At 32.2% G+C, this 15,851-nt stretch overlaps 5 protein-coding genes across 5 annotated transcripts; 2 read left to right on the plus strand and 3 right to left on the minus strand.

Annotated features, from left to right (window-relative positions):
- Positions 1-10: 10 nt before the first annotated feature.
- NAM2 (leucine--tRNA ligase NAM2) lies at positions 11-2,740 on the minus strand (the record flags this gene model as incomplete). Its single annotated transcript, XM_064859209.1, has 1 exon — positions 11-2,740. One exon carries the CDS (start codon positions 2,738-2,740, stop codon positions 11-13), a length of 2,730 nt encoding a protein of 909 aa, XP_064714018.1.
- Positions 2,741-3,861: 1,121 nt separating this feature from the next.
- On the plus strand, positions 3,862-7,245 carry SMC6 (DNA repair protein SMC6; the record flags this gene model as incomplete). Its single annotated transcript, XM_064859210.1, has 1 exon — positions 3,862-7,245. One exon carries the CDS (start codon positions 3,862-3,864, stop codon positions 7,243-7,245), a length of 3,384 nt encoding a protein of 1,127 aa, XP_064714019.1.
- A 300-nt stretch (positions 7,246-7,545) lies between these two features.
- IKI3 (Elongator subunit IKI3) lies at positions 7,546-11,550 on the minus strand (the record flags this gene model as incomplete). Its single annotated transcript, XM_064859211.1, has 1 exon — positions 7,546-11,550. One exon carries the CDS (start codon positions 11,548-11,550, stop codon positions 7,546-7,548), a length of 4,005 nt encoding a protein of 1,334 aa, XP_064714020.1.
- Positions 11,551-12,168: 618 nt separating this feature from the next.
- On the minus strand, positions 12,169-12,609 carry SWC7 (Swc7p; the record flags this gene model as incomplete). The annotated part of the gene is made up of 1 exon (XM_064859212.1): positions 12,169-12,609. The coding sequence occupies one exon, from the start codon at positions 12,607-12,609 to the stop codon at positions 12,169-12,171; it is 441 nt and encodes a 146-aa protein (XP_064714021.1).
- A 428-nt stretch (positions 12,610-13,037) lies between these two features.
- On the plus strand, positions 13,038-15,761 carry VAC14 (Vac14p; the record flags this gene model as incomplete). Its single annotated transcript, XM_064859213.1, has 1 exon — positions 13,038-15,761. One exon carries the CDS (start codon positions 13,038-13,040, stop codon positions 15,759-15,761), a length of 2,724 nt encoding a protein of 907 aa, XP_064714022.1.
- Positions 15,762-15,851: the final 90 nt, after the last annotated feature.

Raw genomic sequence — 15,851 nt, forward strand, 5'->3', positions numbered from 1 at the left:
GCATTTTTAATCAATTTTTTTCTTCTTTTTTGAAAAGGTTCTTTCTTTTCTTGAAAGTAAAATTAATGATATTGTTCTTTAGAATTATTTTATCATAATTCAAACCCTTCAAAAATCTTTGACTATCAAGTGATGACATTACTTTGTCAAGAACATATTCTTCACCCTTATCAAACAAATCACGTTCATCGACAAACCAGAATCTGGATCTACCATTTACAGCTACCTGATAACATTTATAATGCCAATCTGCAAGTGGATATACCCTTGGCCATTCATAATGATTCCATTCTTCAAGTGTTGGTTGCGCACTTTTTATTATCGATGCACATTCTTCTGAAATACAAGGTGCTACCGGATAAAGTTCAGTAACTAATTTTCTCAAGTTTTGCATAATCAGTGAATTCCTAATTTTTCCTTCACGATGAGCTGCTTCCAATAATTGAGTCATCTTCATATAATCTGATATAATAGTGTTAAGCGATAAATACTTTTCAAATGACTCTGTTATTCTTCTAGACAATTTCTCAAATTCATTATGGAAATTTATTTCTACTTCATTTTTATCATTTGGTTTAATATAGTCCTGATTAAAAATGTCGTCCTTTGCTTCAGCTATATCTTTAGTCAATTTAACAACATGATCTAACCAACGTTCAACACCAACAATCTTTGTGTCATCCCATTTTAACACTTCCGAGATTGGACTTTGGAAAAGCATATGAGCTCTTGTGGCATCAGGACCATGATTTCTAATACATTCATCTGGATCAACACCGTTATATTTTGATTTGGACATTTTTTCATATGTGATAGCAGGCTTAGTTCCAGTTTCTTTAATGAACCATTCTGAGCCCCTCAATTCGATTTCATCAGGCTTTAAAAATCTACCATTATTTGAGTCAATGAAAGTTTTACCGTGAACCATCCCTTGGGTTACTAATTGTTTGAATGGTTCATTTGTAGCATGATCCCACATGTTAATGGACCCCATGAATTTACTGATAAACCTTGAATATAAAAGATGTAAAATAGCGTGTTCAATACCCCCAATATAAAGATCAATGGGCATACTGTCGTTAATTTTCTTTGGATCGAAAGGTGATTTATCATTTTTAGGATCTAAGTACCTGAAATAATACCAAGAACTGTCGATAAAAGTGTCCATGGTATCTGTTTCTCTTTTTGCATCACCACCACAAGACGGGCATTTAACATTAACAAACTCGGGAATATGTTCCAGGGGATTACCACCTTTCTTGGGGATCCCTTGAATGTCAGGTAATAATACAGGTAAATCTTCTTCGGGAACAGGGACAGAACCACATGAATGACAATGAATAATTGGAATTGGAGTTCCCCAGTACCTTTGCCTGCTGATTAACCAATCTCTTAATTTAGTCTTACTGACTGCTTTTGCAATACCGATTGTGGCTAAATCCTCAATAATTTTCTTTCTTGCTTCGATTGTTGACATATTAAAATATTTTTCGGCATTAGATTGCATGAATCCTACATCAGATGTATAGGGTGGATCTAGTTGAGATTGGTTGAAGACTTGGTTTTTATCCTTTATTCTCTTAGGTTGAATACAAGTATAGATGATATGTTTAGAAGTTCTATCATCATTATTATTACTATTCCAAAAATCGAAATCTCTCTGATCATGGCCTGGACAACCCATAACAGCTGTTCCATTTTCACCATAATCAGACATAACATAAGGCGCTACAAAGATAGGTATAGACTGGTTATTGAATGGGTTAACAGCTGAAATATCTTTTATTAGGTACCCTTTCTTAGTATTTTTAGGCAAAGACGGTAAAAGGTTAATAAAGCTTTGTAAATGTGGGTCATTTGCACTGTATTTTTGAACAATTGGATGATTCCAAGACAATGCTAAATATTGGACAACAGGCAGAGTCTCTGCTCTTGTTGTATATACAGTAATATAGTTGAATTGTGGATCATTTGTCTTGAATCTGATATCTGCACCTTGTGAATAGCCTATCCAATTAATTTGCATGTTTTTTACATTTTCTGGCCACAAAGATAAATGATTCAAACCGTTAAGTAAAGAAGAGGAGAATTTTGTGATCCCAAGAAACCATTGTTTCAACATTTTTTTCTCAACAAGAGCCCCGGACCTCCATGATCTACCTTTTGAATCTACCTGTTCATTAGCTAAGACAGTCTTGTCCACGGGGTCCCAATTAATTTCGGCCTCCTTTTGATAAGCAAGGCCATTTTTAAACAGTTGCAAAAAAATCCATTGAGTGAAACGGTAGTAGTTTGGATCACAAGTCTTAACTTCTTTGTCCCATTGAAAATTAGCCAACATGTGATTCATCTGTTGCTTCATTTTTATGATATTTTGTTCAGTCCAGAGATGAGGGTCGATATTTCTTTCAATAGCGGCGTTTTCAGCAGGTAATCCGAATGCGTCCCAACCCATTGGATGTATAACATTGTGACCTCTTTGTTGATAGAATCTATTTAGAGAGTCACTTATAACATATACACGCAAGTGGCCCATATGCAACATACCTGAAGGATAAGGGAACATGGAGAGAATATAAACATTTTTTTTCTTACCTGGTACTAAATTGTTTGAACTAACTGGAATTGGAACACCTTTAATGACATGATCCTTCCATTTGTCACCGATCTTCAATAACCTTAAAGATAATGAATTAATTGCAGTAGAGGTTGTTGTCTTTGCTAACTGAGAGTTTGGCATAACTCATAATAAAAATGGATCAAATAATTGTAATCAGAAAAAAATGATAAAAAAAACAAAGTAAAACAAAACGAGACGAAAAAAACTTGTTGTATATATAGCTATGTGTGTGTATGTAAGATGCTTGTCTATCTGTACATAATCATCCTTTTATTATTAACCATATCTTTTGATGAAATGATTTAAAGATCTCTCGTTTTTTCTTTCTTCCCTGCTCCTTTTGAACTTTTTTATAAACCAAAAAAGATCCGTACACCCTTCTCTTGTAGATTTTTTTAAATATTTTGAATTGAACAACTAAGTATTCCATCCTAGCAATAAAAATGCAAATATAATAGCAATTGACAATGACAAATAATAATCATATTTTAATGCAAAATATAGCATATCTATCTCGGAACCCAGCCATTTACCCCGTCCCCGTAGTACAAAATTATTCATTTTGCAAGTTGATATAGTTTTACAATATACTATACTGCACTTCTATATAATGAGCTGTGTACTACGGAATATTATGGCTTCTTCTGCACAACTAAACAAAATAGGAAGTTGGTTAGTTGACTAACTTTTAACAGATATATATATATATATATATATCTGTTACAACACATACCAGAATGATATCTGAGTTGAAATAGCCGCCCATCTTTGGCAAAACTGTTTGTTTAAAATAAAAGACAAAAAAATAATTTTGTGGATGTATGGGTGCATACACATCGTTTAACACGAAACACTGTGCTCACGTGCTTACGGTAGTTTCCTGTTTACGCGTTGTTTTTTTTTTTTGTAGCATTCTATTGTGAAGTGTTGGAAAACATTCAGAAATTATTCTGATCTACCATTATTATTATTATTATTACTATTTCTATACTTCTCGATGTTGTGAATCAATCAACAAAGTTTAACATAATTCTAGGTAAGCCATATTATTCTCCTTTCAGTGTTAGATATTTTTACAATTAAAGAACAGTATATAGTTGTTGTTGTCATTTCTTATTTGTTCCGATCCTTTCTCATTTTATCTTGTCCAGTTGAACGTACACACACACACACACACACAAATCTATATATGTATATATACATGCAGATGATTATTACAATATTTTAAAATTACTACAGTGATGTCCAGTTACAATTCAAACAATAAAAGGTCCATAGATCAAGTAGATAATGAGTTACTCACCTTGGCTGCCCAACAGACTGATCAAAATGAACAAAATGACTTAAACCAAAGGAAAAAAAGAAGACGTCAGTATGCTCCAATGACACAGTACTCTAATAGTGCAAACATACAATCAGAATCACCACTACAGACAAAGAAATCAAAAACAGTCTCTGATTCTTCTAACACAAACTCAAATTCTGATTTAGACTTCCAGTGTCCTTCTGGCTACATCAAAAAAATCATTTTGAAAAATTTCATGTGTCATGAAAATTTTGAGATGGATTTCGGTCCAAGATTAAATTTTATAGTAGGTAACAACGGTAGTGGTAAAAGTGCCATACTGACAGCTATCACTGTTGGGTTAGGTGCTAAGGCTAGTGAAACTAATAGAGGTAATTCTTTGAAAGATTTGATTAGAAATGGTTGTTATTCAACTAAAATAACAATCATCCTAGATAACTCTTCCTATGGTTCTTATCAAATGGGTACTTTTGGCAAAAAAATCATTATTGAAAGAGTCATAAAAAGAGATGGACCAGCTTCCTTCAGTTTGAAGACAGAGAATGGGAAGGAAATCAGTCATAAGAAAAAAGATATTCAAGCCGTTATCGATTATTTTTCTATTCCTATTAGTAACCCCATGTGTTTCTTATCACAAGATAATGCAAGATCCTTCTTAACTGCAAGTACTCCACAAGACAAATACATGCATTTTATGAAGGGCACTCTTCTACACGATCTCAATGTAAATTTAGAACATGCTAAGAAGATTTGCATTAATGCAAATGAAAATATGTCGTTGCATCTAGAAAACTTGAAGTTTTTGAAGAAGGATTATGAGGATGCAAAAACTTTGGTCAAGGAATTACACCAGACCAGTAACCTCAATGAAATGAAAAGATTGTTACAGGCGAAATCTTGTTGGATAGATATCAAATATAACGAAAAATCGGTATTGAAAAGAAAAAATGATATCCAACTGTATAAGGAGAAATTGGATGATATTGAATCTTCCATGAACAAGAAACGAGAGAAGATTGAAAGATATGAATCGGACAATAAATTGGATTCTAAGGACATTGAAGCCAAAAATAATGAATGGGAGGTTAAAGACCAAAAACATCAACAAGTTAAAGATCAATTGAGAGCAGTGAGACGGTCCTATGATATAACAAAGGAGAATATTAATGAAGCTGAGATGAAAATCAAAGAATGTAATGATAGGATTAATGGATTGGATAAAAGTATTCAACATCTGAAAGACGAATTAAAAAAAAGAATGAATGATAATAAAGAACAGATGAGACTAGAACATACCCGTTTAACTGATGAAAATAAGGAACTAGCCGAGTTGCTAGGCAACCTTTCATCTCAGATTCAAGAGCTAGAAAATGAAGAAAGAAATCTTTTAGGTAGGCGTAATGAAGAGATTAAACAGTTAGAGACCACGATAAAAAGGAATCAACATGAACTGAGAAGGATTAAAGATGGGAATATCTCCTTTTTGAGTAATTTTGATCCAAGGATGGAAGTGTTATTAAAACAGATTCAAGCTAATAAGACACGTTTTAGAAAAGTTCCTATGGGTCCGTTAGGTAATTATGTTACTGTTAAGGATTATTACAGAGAATGGACTCCGTCTATTCAAAGGTATTTATCATCAACTCTAAGCTCCTTTGTTGTATGTTGTCCTGAAGATAATAGAATTTTAAGAACTCTTATTAGAAATTGTGGTATAAAAGCAAATATTTCAATTATCACTTATAGATTTGAACATTTTAACATTGAGGCAACAAAACCACAGGTCGAATTCCTAACCATTATTGATAGTCTAGAATTTTCAAAACCTGAATTAAAATTCCTTTTTGTTGATATAAATAGAATCGAACAAGTTTTATTAATCAAGGACCATAATAAAGCACGTAATTTTTTAAGAACAAAACCTAAAAACGTTGTTATGATTTTATCTCAAAATTTAAGTAATTCTAATTTTGGGTTTCAATTAGTAGGTGGTTATAGATTAGATTCGGTGTCTTATGAACAACGTCCCAAATTAAAAATGGGGTCCTTATCAGATAACGGTATTTCTTATATTCAAGATCAAATTACTGATGCCACTAATCAAATTAAAAGGATTAGGATTGAATATGATGATAAGATTAAACATTACCAAGAGGAGATCAATGAATTAAAAAGACAAAGTAAGAAAAATAATTATAAAATCCAAGAAAACAGTAAACAGATTACAAAATTAAGAATTAATTTAGAGAAAACTGAGGATACTGGTGTTTTAACTTCAAAGGAGAATGAAAAGGAGAAACAAAAAGAAGCTATTTCAGGCTATCAAACTGCTATAGAAAGTTTGAAAGTAGAATTAAATAACTTGAAGGAACAAGCTATCCTGATTAAAATTAGTTACGATGAAACAAAAAATGAACTCGATCAGACAAATGCTATAATCCAACAACTAAATGAAAAGATTGAGATAAGACATCGAAAGATTCGAAAGCATAAAGATGATATAGCATTGTTTACTGATAAAAAATTGCAATATAGTGATGCAATTGAAAAGATTAATGATAACATTAAAACTTTACAAGATGGGATTGAAGTACAAAAAGAGAATGCTCTTAAATTTGCTAGCGAAGAGGAGCTAATAGGACATGATTTACCAAATGATCAAGAACAGATTAAAGAAGAATTAAATAAAATTGCTCGTAAGATAAGAAATGCGGAAAAACAAATTGGTATGACACAAGTAGAGGTACTAAACCATTTTGAATCCGTTAGAAATCAATATAAAGAAAGTTATGCCAAGTATAAGTCAATAGACGAAGCTCTTGTACTTTTACAACAATCAATAGAAAATCGTTGGCAAAATTATCACCAATTGAAAAATCATACCTGCTTAGAGGCAGACATGGATTTCAGAAAGTCCATTAGAATCAGAAATTTTTCTGGTAATTTGCTTTTCATAGAAGATTCAAAAAGTCTGGAAATTTACATATTAACACCCAATGATGAGAAAGTGAGAAATGTTGATACACTTTCTGGTGGAGAAAAATCTTTTTCACAAATGGCTTTGCTTTTAGCTACTTGGAAACCAATGCGTTCTAGAATTATTGCATTAGATGAATTTGATGTATTTATGGATCAAGTTAATAGAAAGACTGGTACTGCTTTAATAGTGAAAAAATTGAAGGACTCTACAAGAACCCAAACAATTATTATTACGCCTCAAGATATCGGGAAGATTGCAGATATTGACAAGGCAGGAGTTAAGATACACAAAATGAGAGATCCTCAAAGACATAATAATTCGAATTTTTACAGCAAATAGGAATACTTGGGTTTGTTACTTTAAATTACAATAATAATCACTATTTTTCTTTTGCTTTTACCCTGATAGATTTTTTGTAATATTATTATAATTTAATTCATACATATCACCATATCTTATATAAAATGTTGAATTTATATATTCAACTATTTCTTTTTGCTAAACCGGGTGTTTATAACAATAGTATATTTGCGATAGAAGGGTAAATCATGTCTGTTTTTTATAGATCATGCTTTAAATTTTTATTTAACTGATATATAAACTTGAAAATAATATACATAAAATACGATTCAAAATACCCTAAAATTCCACCACCTTATTACAAGGGAAATCGGCAATTTCTGGCACAGGAATTTCTGGGATATAATACACCTCACCATTTTCATTGATTCTTTCTCTATCTTTTTCACTAATAGTAAAAATCTCTTTGACATTCTCCTTTAGCAAATCAATCAATTCTACAAATTTAGATTGAATTTGGTGGGCTTGTTCTCTCATATTACGCCTACACAAACCTTCAATCAGCATCATAGCATCTGGTTTTGTTTGATTTAGTCTATCAATCAATCTTCCTATTGATTGAACTAAATATTCTTCCTCATATATCGTACCTTTTTTACCACGAGCACGTTTACGTTCTTCACGACGCTTATTCTTAGCTGTACGTCTAGAAGCACCAGTCTTGGCTGTTCCACTTGTTTTGCCAGTATATCTAGTAAAAAAGGACTCTTTAGTAGATGTTTCAGATGGTGCAATAGAGACATCGTCTGCTTGCTCTGTTTCTTGGCCATAAAAAGCAAACGGATCTTCTTCTTTCTTAGCACGCAATTCTCTTAATCTTCTTAATTGTGAATGGACTTGACTCCTGCAATCTGCTAATAATTCAGCAATAGTACCAAAACCTTCGCCTAAGCCAGGATCAACGACTTCTTCAAGCAATTCCTTTCTGTTGTTTTTAATAGCAATCATGCATGCAGTATCAAATCTATAAGCTTTACAATATAGCTGTATAGCAGCCCGTATATCCTTCAAAAAATCTAATTGTAATTTTGCCACATCAAGATATTTATGTTCAAATGAAAGTGAATTGACTAATTCTTCAGCGACAGATTCAACATCATCTTTAAAGTATTCAATTGCAATTGTCATAGCCTCACGCCACTTCTTGGCAAGAACATATGAATCCATAGCTAATTTATATTCATTCAACATTTCATAAACAATACCAGCTTCACTGTACTGTTGAGTTGAAGATAAATATTTAGCATAATGAGAGTATATTATGTTTTGTTTTGGTAGATCGTGGCGATATAGTTGCAAACCTTTCTTATACAGATTATGGGTTTCCATGTATTGAATTAATTCATCAGACACTTCCGTAGAATCATTTTCAAGTTGAACTAAATGTTCCAGTGCTTTTTCAAAATTCTTCAAATAATCATCAATAGTGAATTTACGGCGGAGAGGTTCACTATCTTGTAAAGATTGCAAAAATGGTAAATATTCACGTGGGTCCATTTGTGACCTTTGTGCTACTAACAATGCTAATTTAATATCGTATAGGGATAAACTCACTTGGTATACTAAATTAACATCTTGTAGGAAACACAAATAGGTAACTTGGTTGTCCTTTTCCTTTGTATCTTCTATAGAGCTTATTAGTTGTAAAGCAGAAGTTAAATCTTGTGGCTTTTGAGAGGCATATGCAGTGATAATGGTTTGCATATATTTCTTTTTATAACCAGGGTTGGTCAGTAGTGTGTCTAATAAAGCTTTACATACCTTGTTGACTTTCGAGGTAGTTGGATCAAAGAATTTCTTCTTTAAATATTGTTGCATCTCGGTTAGTGGGGCAGGAGCATACTCGTATGAATCTGTTATACCAAAATTTAGAGTTTCTTTATATTTGGTTTGTGTAACATCATCTTCAATAAGACATGACACAAATAAATTCAAATAGTCAACATCAGCAATTTCATCAATAAAATGCTGTAGGTTATCCATAAACAAGTCAGGTGCATAATCATATAGTAAATCTAAATTAATACGATGTGTACGACACTTTAAGAAGGCTTCTCTGTAATTTTTTAATAAGATATTCTTACGAACTTCAGATAGAACCATAATTCTTGGATAAATAGTTTCTAAGTTACCACGGGGAGCTTGTAATACAACTGCAGCCTTAGATGGCATAGCAGAAACTAATATGGATCCTCTTTCAACTGCACGAACTCTTTCATCTTCAACATCTGGTTCAATAATAGGAAGAGTCTTGAATTTGGTGGAATTCAAATGCACAAATTGTAAGTAATGCTGGGCAGTGACAAATAATAATAAATCGTCAGTAATTTCTATAGATGTGACAGCAGATATCAAAAGAACTTGATTGGCGTATAACTTACCGCCTGATGTAACACCAAATGCCACTAACTCCGAATTATCATGTTGCCATTGACTATCTACCTCATTAGTAGTGTTATGAACCCTTTTCACTCTAAAATCGCGTACTAATTCGGGAAATTGTGTGACCTGGTTTACTTGGCCTTCAGAATCTAGTTGACAAATTGTACCGTCTCTAGTTTGATATGCTAAATAATTATAATCAAAAGTTGATTTTAACAAGATAATCTTATCAAAGACTTCCACGACATTTAGAAGAGATGGCTGTGTGATATCGTGAACGTCAATAAGAGCGATACGGGAAAGATTTTCAGAGTCCAACAAAATACCTACTATATTATCATTAATAAAGGCGATTTGACGAAGAGTATCTAACTCTGTGGCAAAAACTGATTTAGGAAAATACTTAATTACTTGTGGATGCTTCCCCTTTTTCATCTCATCAATATGGGAAATTGATGCTAGTACAAGATCATTCTTTGTAATAGCTGCATATATCTCATTAGACAAACTTGTTGAAACGTCTATAACATTATCTGAGATACTGAAATCTCTAAAATAAGCGGGAGGTGGCACATTAGCCATAGATAGTGGAGTAATGTTAACTATATTCCCATCAATTACTAAAGAAGTACCGTAATCAAACGGTTTTAAAGTTGGACCGTGCGTCATTTTAAATGTTAAATCAACGATATTAATATGATCTTCGTTAGCGTACATTAAAGTGAATTCTTTTTCAGGATGCCATTTAGCGTATTGGATATTAGGCGAACATATTTCTTGCTTTAAATACCAATGGTAGTTTTTGGTAGTCCATAATTGAATAGAATCGGTTAATACAATAGTTAAAATCTCTGAATTACTGTTCCAACATAAACTAACAATCTTTTCATCCAAGGGTAGTCTTGAATCGAACTCATAGTGTCGTAACCCGTTTCTTTCAAAGAATATTATATCTAAGGAATTTTCTTCTCCCTTATCAGTATTACGTTGGACGGAGGCGATTTGAGAACCTTGTGGTTTCCAACTCAATAAATGTTCCATACCATCTACAGGTTCAGAAGCACTATCTAACTGACCATCCCTAGAAAACACTCTTAAAACTCTTCTAGGAACAATGTTACCGGGTTCATCTGGCACTTCAGCGTTCTCAATTGTAGATGTGACAAAATATTCGCAATCACCTCTCCAAGAAATTGTCACTTCGTGTGTATCCATTTCAGTTAACTTACCTGTATCCACCATATATGGCATAGTTGGGTCTCTTAATTCATTACCAACTAATCCAGATGCTTTCAAACTAGCTAATGCTTCTCTTTCCATGGCACGAGATCCTTTACCTCTAAATTGGGTCTCCTTCTTACCCCATCCCACAGTGACATGTTTGGATTTCCTTAAATCGTCTATTTCTAATTGGTATTCAGCGATTGGTTCAAATATTTTACTCAGTAGAACCACTTTGCGGTCTTTTATAATTAAAGCTAAAGTCTCTTCATCAGGAGACCATTTAGCTGCTTCAATGCCATTATCTATAGTCCCGACAATTTCCACTACAGTGTTTAATGGGTCAAAGGTTGTTGGATCATATGTAGCAGAGATGATATCACCATGTTTAAAGACGAATATTAATTGATTCAATTCAGCGAAATGAATAAATGATAACAATTGGTCATCGAATGTTTCGATATTAAATGAGGCTAAAATATTTCTTGTCCCATCTTTCATATATTGTTGGACTTCAATCATTCCCACGTCCAAGGCACCTAAGACACTAGTTATGCTATCAGTTAAAGTGTCGAAGACGCTATCTAATAGATGAAATTCGACTCCGTCATTGGCCAATTCGTCATTACTTGTAACGGTTGGTTTTAAACGACCTTTATTTAAAACTATGAGATTCTTCATGCTTCAAAAATGAAAAAAAAAAAATAGTTAATGTAATTATATTGATAATAATGATATTAATGACAATATCGATGATGTCAGTATATATATATATAATGTTATGATCCTGTTATGTCCAAAATTTCTCACTAGACTTTGATGAAAAGCGTTCAAGCGACTCTAATAATAAGATATTCTAAAATTAGTAAGGATGATAGCTTCAAATGAGGAACAGACATGGAATAGAAGAAATTCTGTATATGAGAACACAGTTTAACCCATGCTACATCTATTCTATAATATAATGTTACTCTTCTCTTCCACTCTTATTAATAAATTTTCCACTAAGAAAATATTTTGGAAAAACAAAAAAAAAAAATAAAACAAAATGGAAATCATTAATAAAAGAAGAAAAAAAGAGAACATTTCACGGATTCTGACGGGATTATGCGGAAAAAAATAAAAGGCTGTCTTTTAGAATCTTTTTAGAATATTAATTATAAGTATGGCTATTATTATTATTATTATTATTATTATTATTATTATTATTATTATTACTATTATTGTGGAATCTGAATGTTTCACATCTGTTGCAGATAAACTTTTATAAAGTATGTATATACAACTTATTTACACACTTTATACTGTTGATTGTAACAAATTATGTATTAGATCGGACTTTGCACGGGGGATAAGTTTTTTCTCCAGTTGAATAATTCTGTACTCGTAGTAAAAGTTGGCAAGTGATATCACATTAGGTATTGTTTCTTTATTATATCTATCCGACAATTCTGAAAAATCAACATTATTATCATCAACATATTTGATTTGAAATCCGTTATCAAAGATTTCTGCAACTAAAGTTTTCAATTTTCTCAAAGTTAAATTCTGTGTCGGTCTGGAATACAATTTCAACATGGGATGTTTAGTGAATTTTTGTAGAACTTCATTCTCTAGGATCGGATCTACCAGCAAATATTCCAATTTTAAAGTTTTATCCAATTTACATAACTCCTGTTGGTGTGCTAAAATGATTTGTAGTAATAATAAAACTATATTTGGTGGCAGTTCAGATAACATTATTGAATCTATATCGTGCAGTTATATAAGGAAACAGGTGTATTTGTGGATGTTTGTGTGTGCATACTCTGGTGTATTCTAATCTAGTCTTGTCTAGTCTGTGTTTTGCTTTGGTGCAGAATGAAACCGTTACTTTTGCTCTCTACCTAAGTATTTATATATAAATATAAAAATTGATATCTCGGCGGCTGCGAAATTTCAACTGTGAAAGATGTGTAGTGTTGGGTGTATGGATGTGTTTTGAGAACAAGTTAAAAAGAAATTTAAGAAAGTAAATAAATATTGGTGCATAGAGGGGAAGAAGTGTATGAATGTTATGAAGGGATGGTAAATAAAAATAGGATTGTACGAATGGGTGTTAGGTCATAGTACGTTAGATTGGGTTGGGGACAGTTGTAGTGATAGAAATAGTAATAGTGATAGATAATATGGATAAATCAATCATTAAGGGTTTAAATGATAAAATATATGAGAAGAGAAAGGCAACTGCTTTAGAATTGGAAAATTTAGTGAAGAAATGTATTTTGGATAATGATTATGAGCGTATTGATAAAATAATAGATGAACTGTGCAGAGATTATGCATATGCATTGCATCAACCTATGGCTAGAAATGCTGGGCTTATGGGCTTAGCAGCTACTTCTATTGCTTTAGGTAGTACTGAAGTGGGCCAATATTTAAGGAAGATCCTACCTCCTGTATTAACATGTTTTGGTGATCAAAATGATCAAGTGAGATTTTATGCTTGCGAAAGTCTCTATAACATTGCAAAGATTTCAAGAGGTGAAATCCTACCTTATTTCAATGAAATATTTGATGTCCTTTGCAAAATTACTGCAGATAATGAAAGTTCCGTTAAAAGTGCTGCTGAACTACTTAATAGACTCATCAAAGATATTGTTGCAGAAAAGGCTTCCAATTACAGAACAATAGTTAATAATGATCCTTCAAAAACACCAGTAGCCACTTCTCTGGATCCTCTAACAGGTAATGTTTATCAGGAGAATTATCAACAAGATAATAACGATCTTGCATTTTCTTTACCTAAATTTATTCCACTGTTAAGTGAAAGAATATATGCAATTAATCCAGATACAAGAGTATTTTTAGTTGATTGGATTCGGGTACTATTAAATGCACCTGGATTAGAATTGATGTCTTATTTACCGTCATTTCTTGGTGGACTTTTCACTTTCTTAGGTGATTCTCATAACGATGTTAAAATTATCACTAAAGAACTATTGGATTCTCTTTTACATGAAGTTAATAGAATAGCTAAATTGCAAATAGAGCTAAAGAATAAACAAAAGAAAAAACTAGAGTCATTAAAGGATAATTTAACACAAAACGTTGTTCCCAAAAAACAAGATGGCTCACTTATTGCAGAAAAGAAAAAATCGCTATTACATGCATTTAATAATCTTTCTTCTGGGAATAGTAATGCTAATACTAGTAGTAATAAATTTTCTAACGCTAGTAATGGTGATGGTAATTCCCATATTAATAATAATGAAACTGACGGTTTACCTGTAAGCTTAGAGCAAGATCAAAATGATAGGTTACAATCATTAAGGATTGAAATGGAAACCGCTATCCAAGAGAATAATATTCTTTCCACGGAGAATCATGATAAGTTTATAGAGACTAGAAACGGTGACGAATATGTTCCAAGTCAAGACATTCATTTAGATTTTACTGACATTCTAAGTATTTTAATTAATAATTTGGCATCTTCTGAGGTTGATATTCAAATATTGGCGCTCCAATGGTTAAACTCAATTCTAATGATTGCTCCAGGTGATTTGATTCCATTTTACACCAAAATATTGTCCTTACTTTTAAAATTATTATGTGACAGAGATCCTGAAGTCTCAACTATTGCACGTACAGTCAACGATAAATTGCTAATATTATGTGATAGATATGATGAATTACAACAAAGATCTTCACCTATGGTTTATGGACCTATAGTTAATAGTCTTACTTTACAATTTTTTGATAGTAAAGTAGAAGCCAAAATTGCCTGTTTAGATTGGCTGTCATTGATATACCAAAAGTCACCTGATGAAATTTTGGCACACAATGACACTATGTTCTTGACTTTGTTGAATTCCTTATCTAATAAAGATAGTCGATTGATTGAAAAAGCTTTGAGTTTGTTACAGAAACTGTGCTCAGAATCAAACGACTCTTATTTGAGGAAATTTTTGGAAGATTTTTTAAATATTTTAAGAAGAGATTCTGCTCTTTTGAAAACGAGAGCAAATTATATTATGAGAAAAATTTGTACCAGTTTATCTCCTGAGAGAATATTTAAAGTAATATCCTTAATTTTAAATACATATGAAGATACTGTCTTTGTTAGAATGATGATTCAAATATTGAGTACAAACCTAATAACTGCACCTGAAATGTTCTCCTTAAGAAAAAAATTAAGAAACGGTGATGATCCTTTATTTTTCACTCTATTATTTAAAACATGGTGTATCAATCCAGTAAGTGTTATAGGTTTGGCGTTGATAGCTGAAAATTATGAACTCGTTTACTCTGTAATTCAAGAAATGGCTAACTTTGAGCTTTCATTGAATGATCTAGTTCAATTGGATATCTTAGTTCAATTGTTTGAATCATCTGTTTTCACAAGAATGAGACTACAGCTTTTGGAGCAGCAAAAATCACAATACCTCTATAAGTGTTTATATGGGATACTAATGCTTCTTCCGCAATCTAAAGCCTTCGATATTTTAAATAGAAGGTTAAATTCCATAAACTTATGGACTTTACAACCAAGTAACAACTCAACAGTGTTATATAGACAAAGAAATGTGTCTGGATCAGTAAGTGATTCTGATAACTCACAAAGGTCAGTGTCGCAGAATAAGTTAAAAAATCAAGAATTGTTAGATCATTTCAATAGAGTCATGAATAGAGAACAAGAAGTAGTAGAATTACGATCTGTTAAGGACTCAGAACTTCCTGGATTAGGTTCTTTTATGGATGTTTCAGAAAATCGTAGTTTCCAATCAATAAATCCGTTAATGTCTAATGCCACCAATGCAATAACGGAGGTCCATACTTTGAATCATTCGTTTGCAGAACCTGATGATACGAGTTCTGTGGTATTTAGGGGAAAGCTTACAACCGATAGTTGACCTTGGGAATTCTAGAACTTGATATAAATGCTCTTATTGGCCAAGTGATTTACACTGCAGGTAATATGCAGAAATTGTGAATATATCTAC

Source organism: Arxiozyma heterogenica, assembly GCF_036370985.1.
Source record: "Arxiozyma heterogenica strain weizmannii chromosome Unknown scaffold_21, whole genome shotgun sequence".
NCBI classification, from domain to species: Eukaryota; Fungi; Ascomycota; class Saccharomycetes; order Saccharomycetales; family Saccharomycetaceae; genus Arxiozyma; species Arxiozyma heterogenica.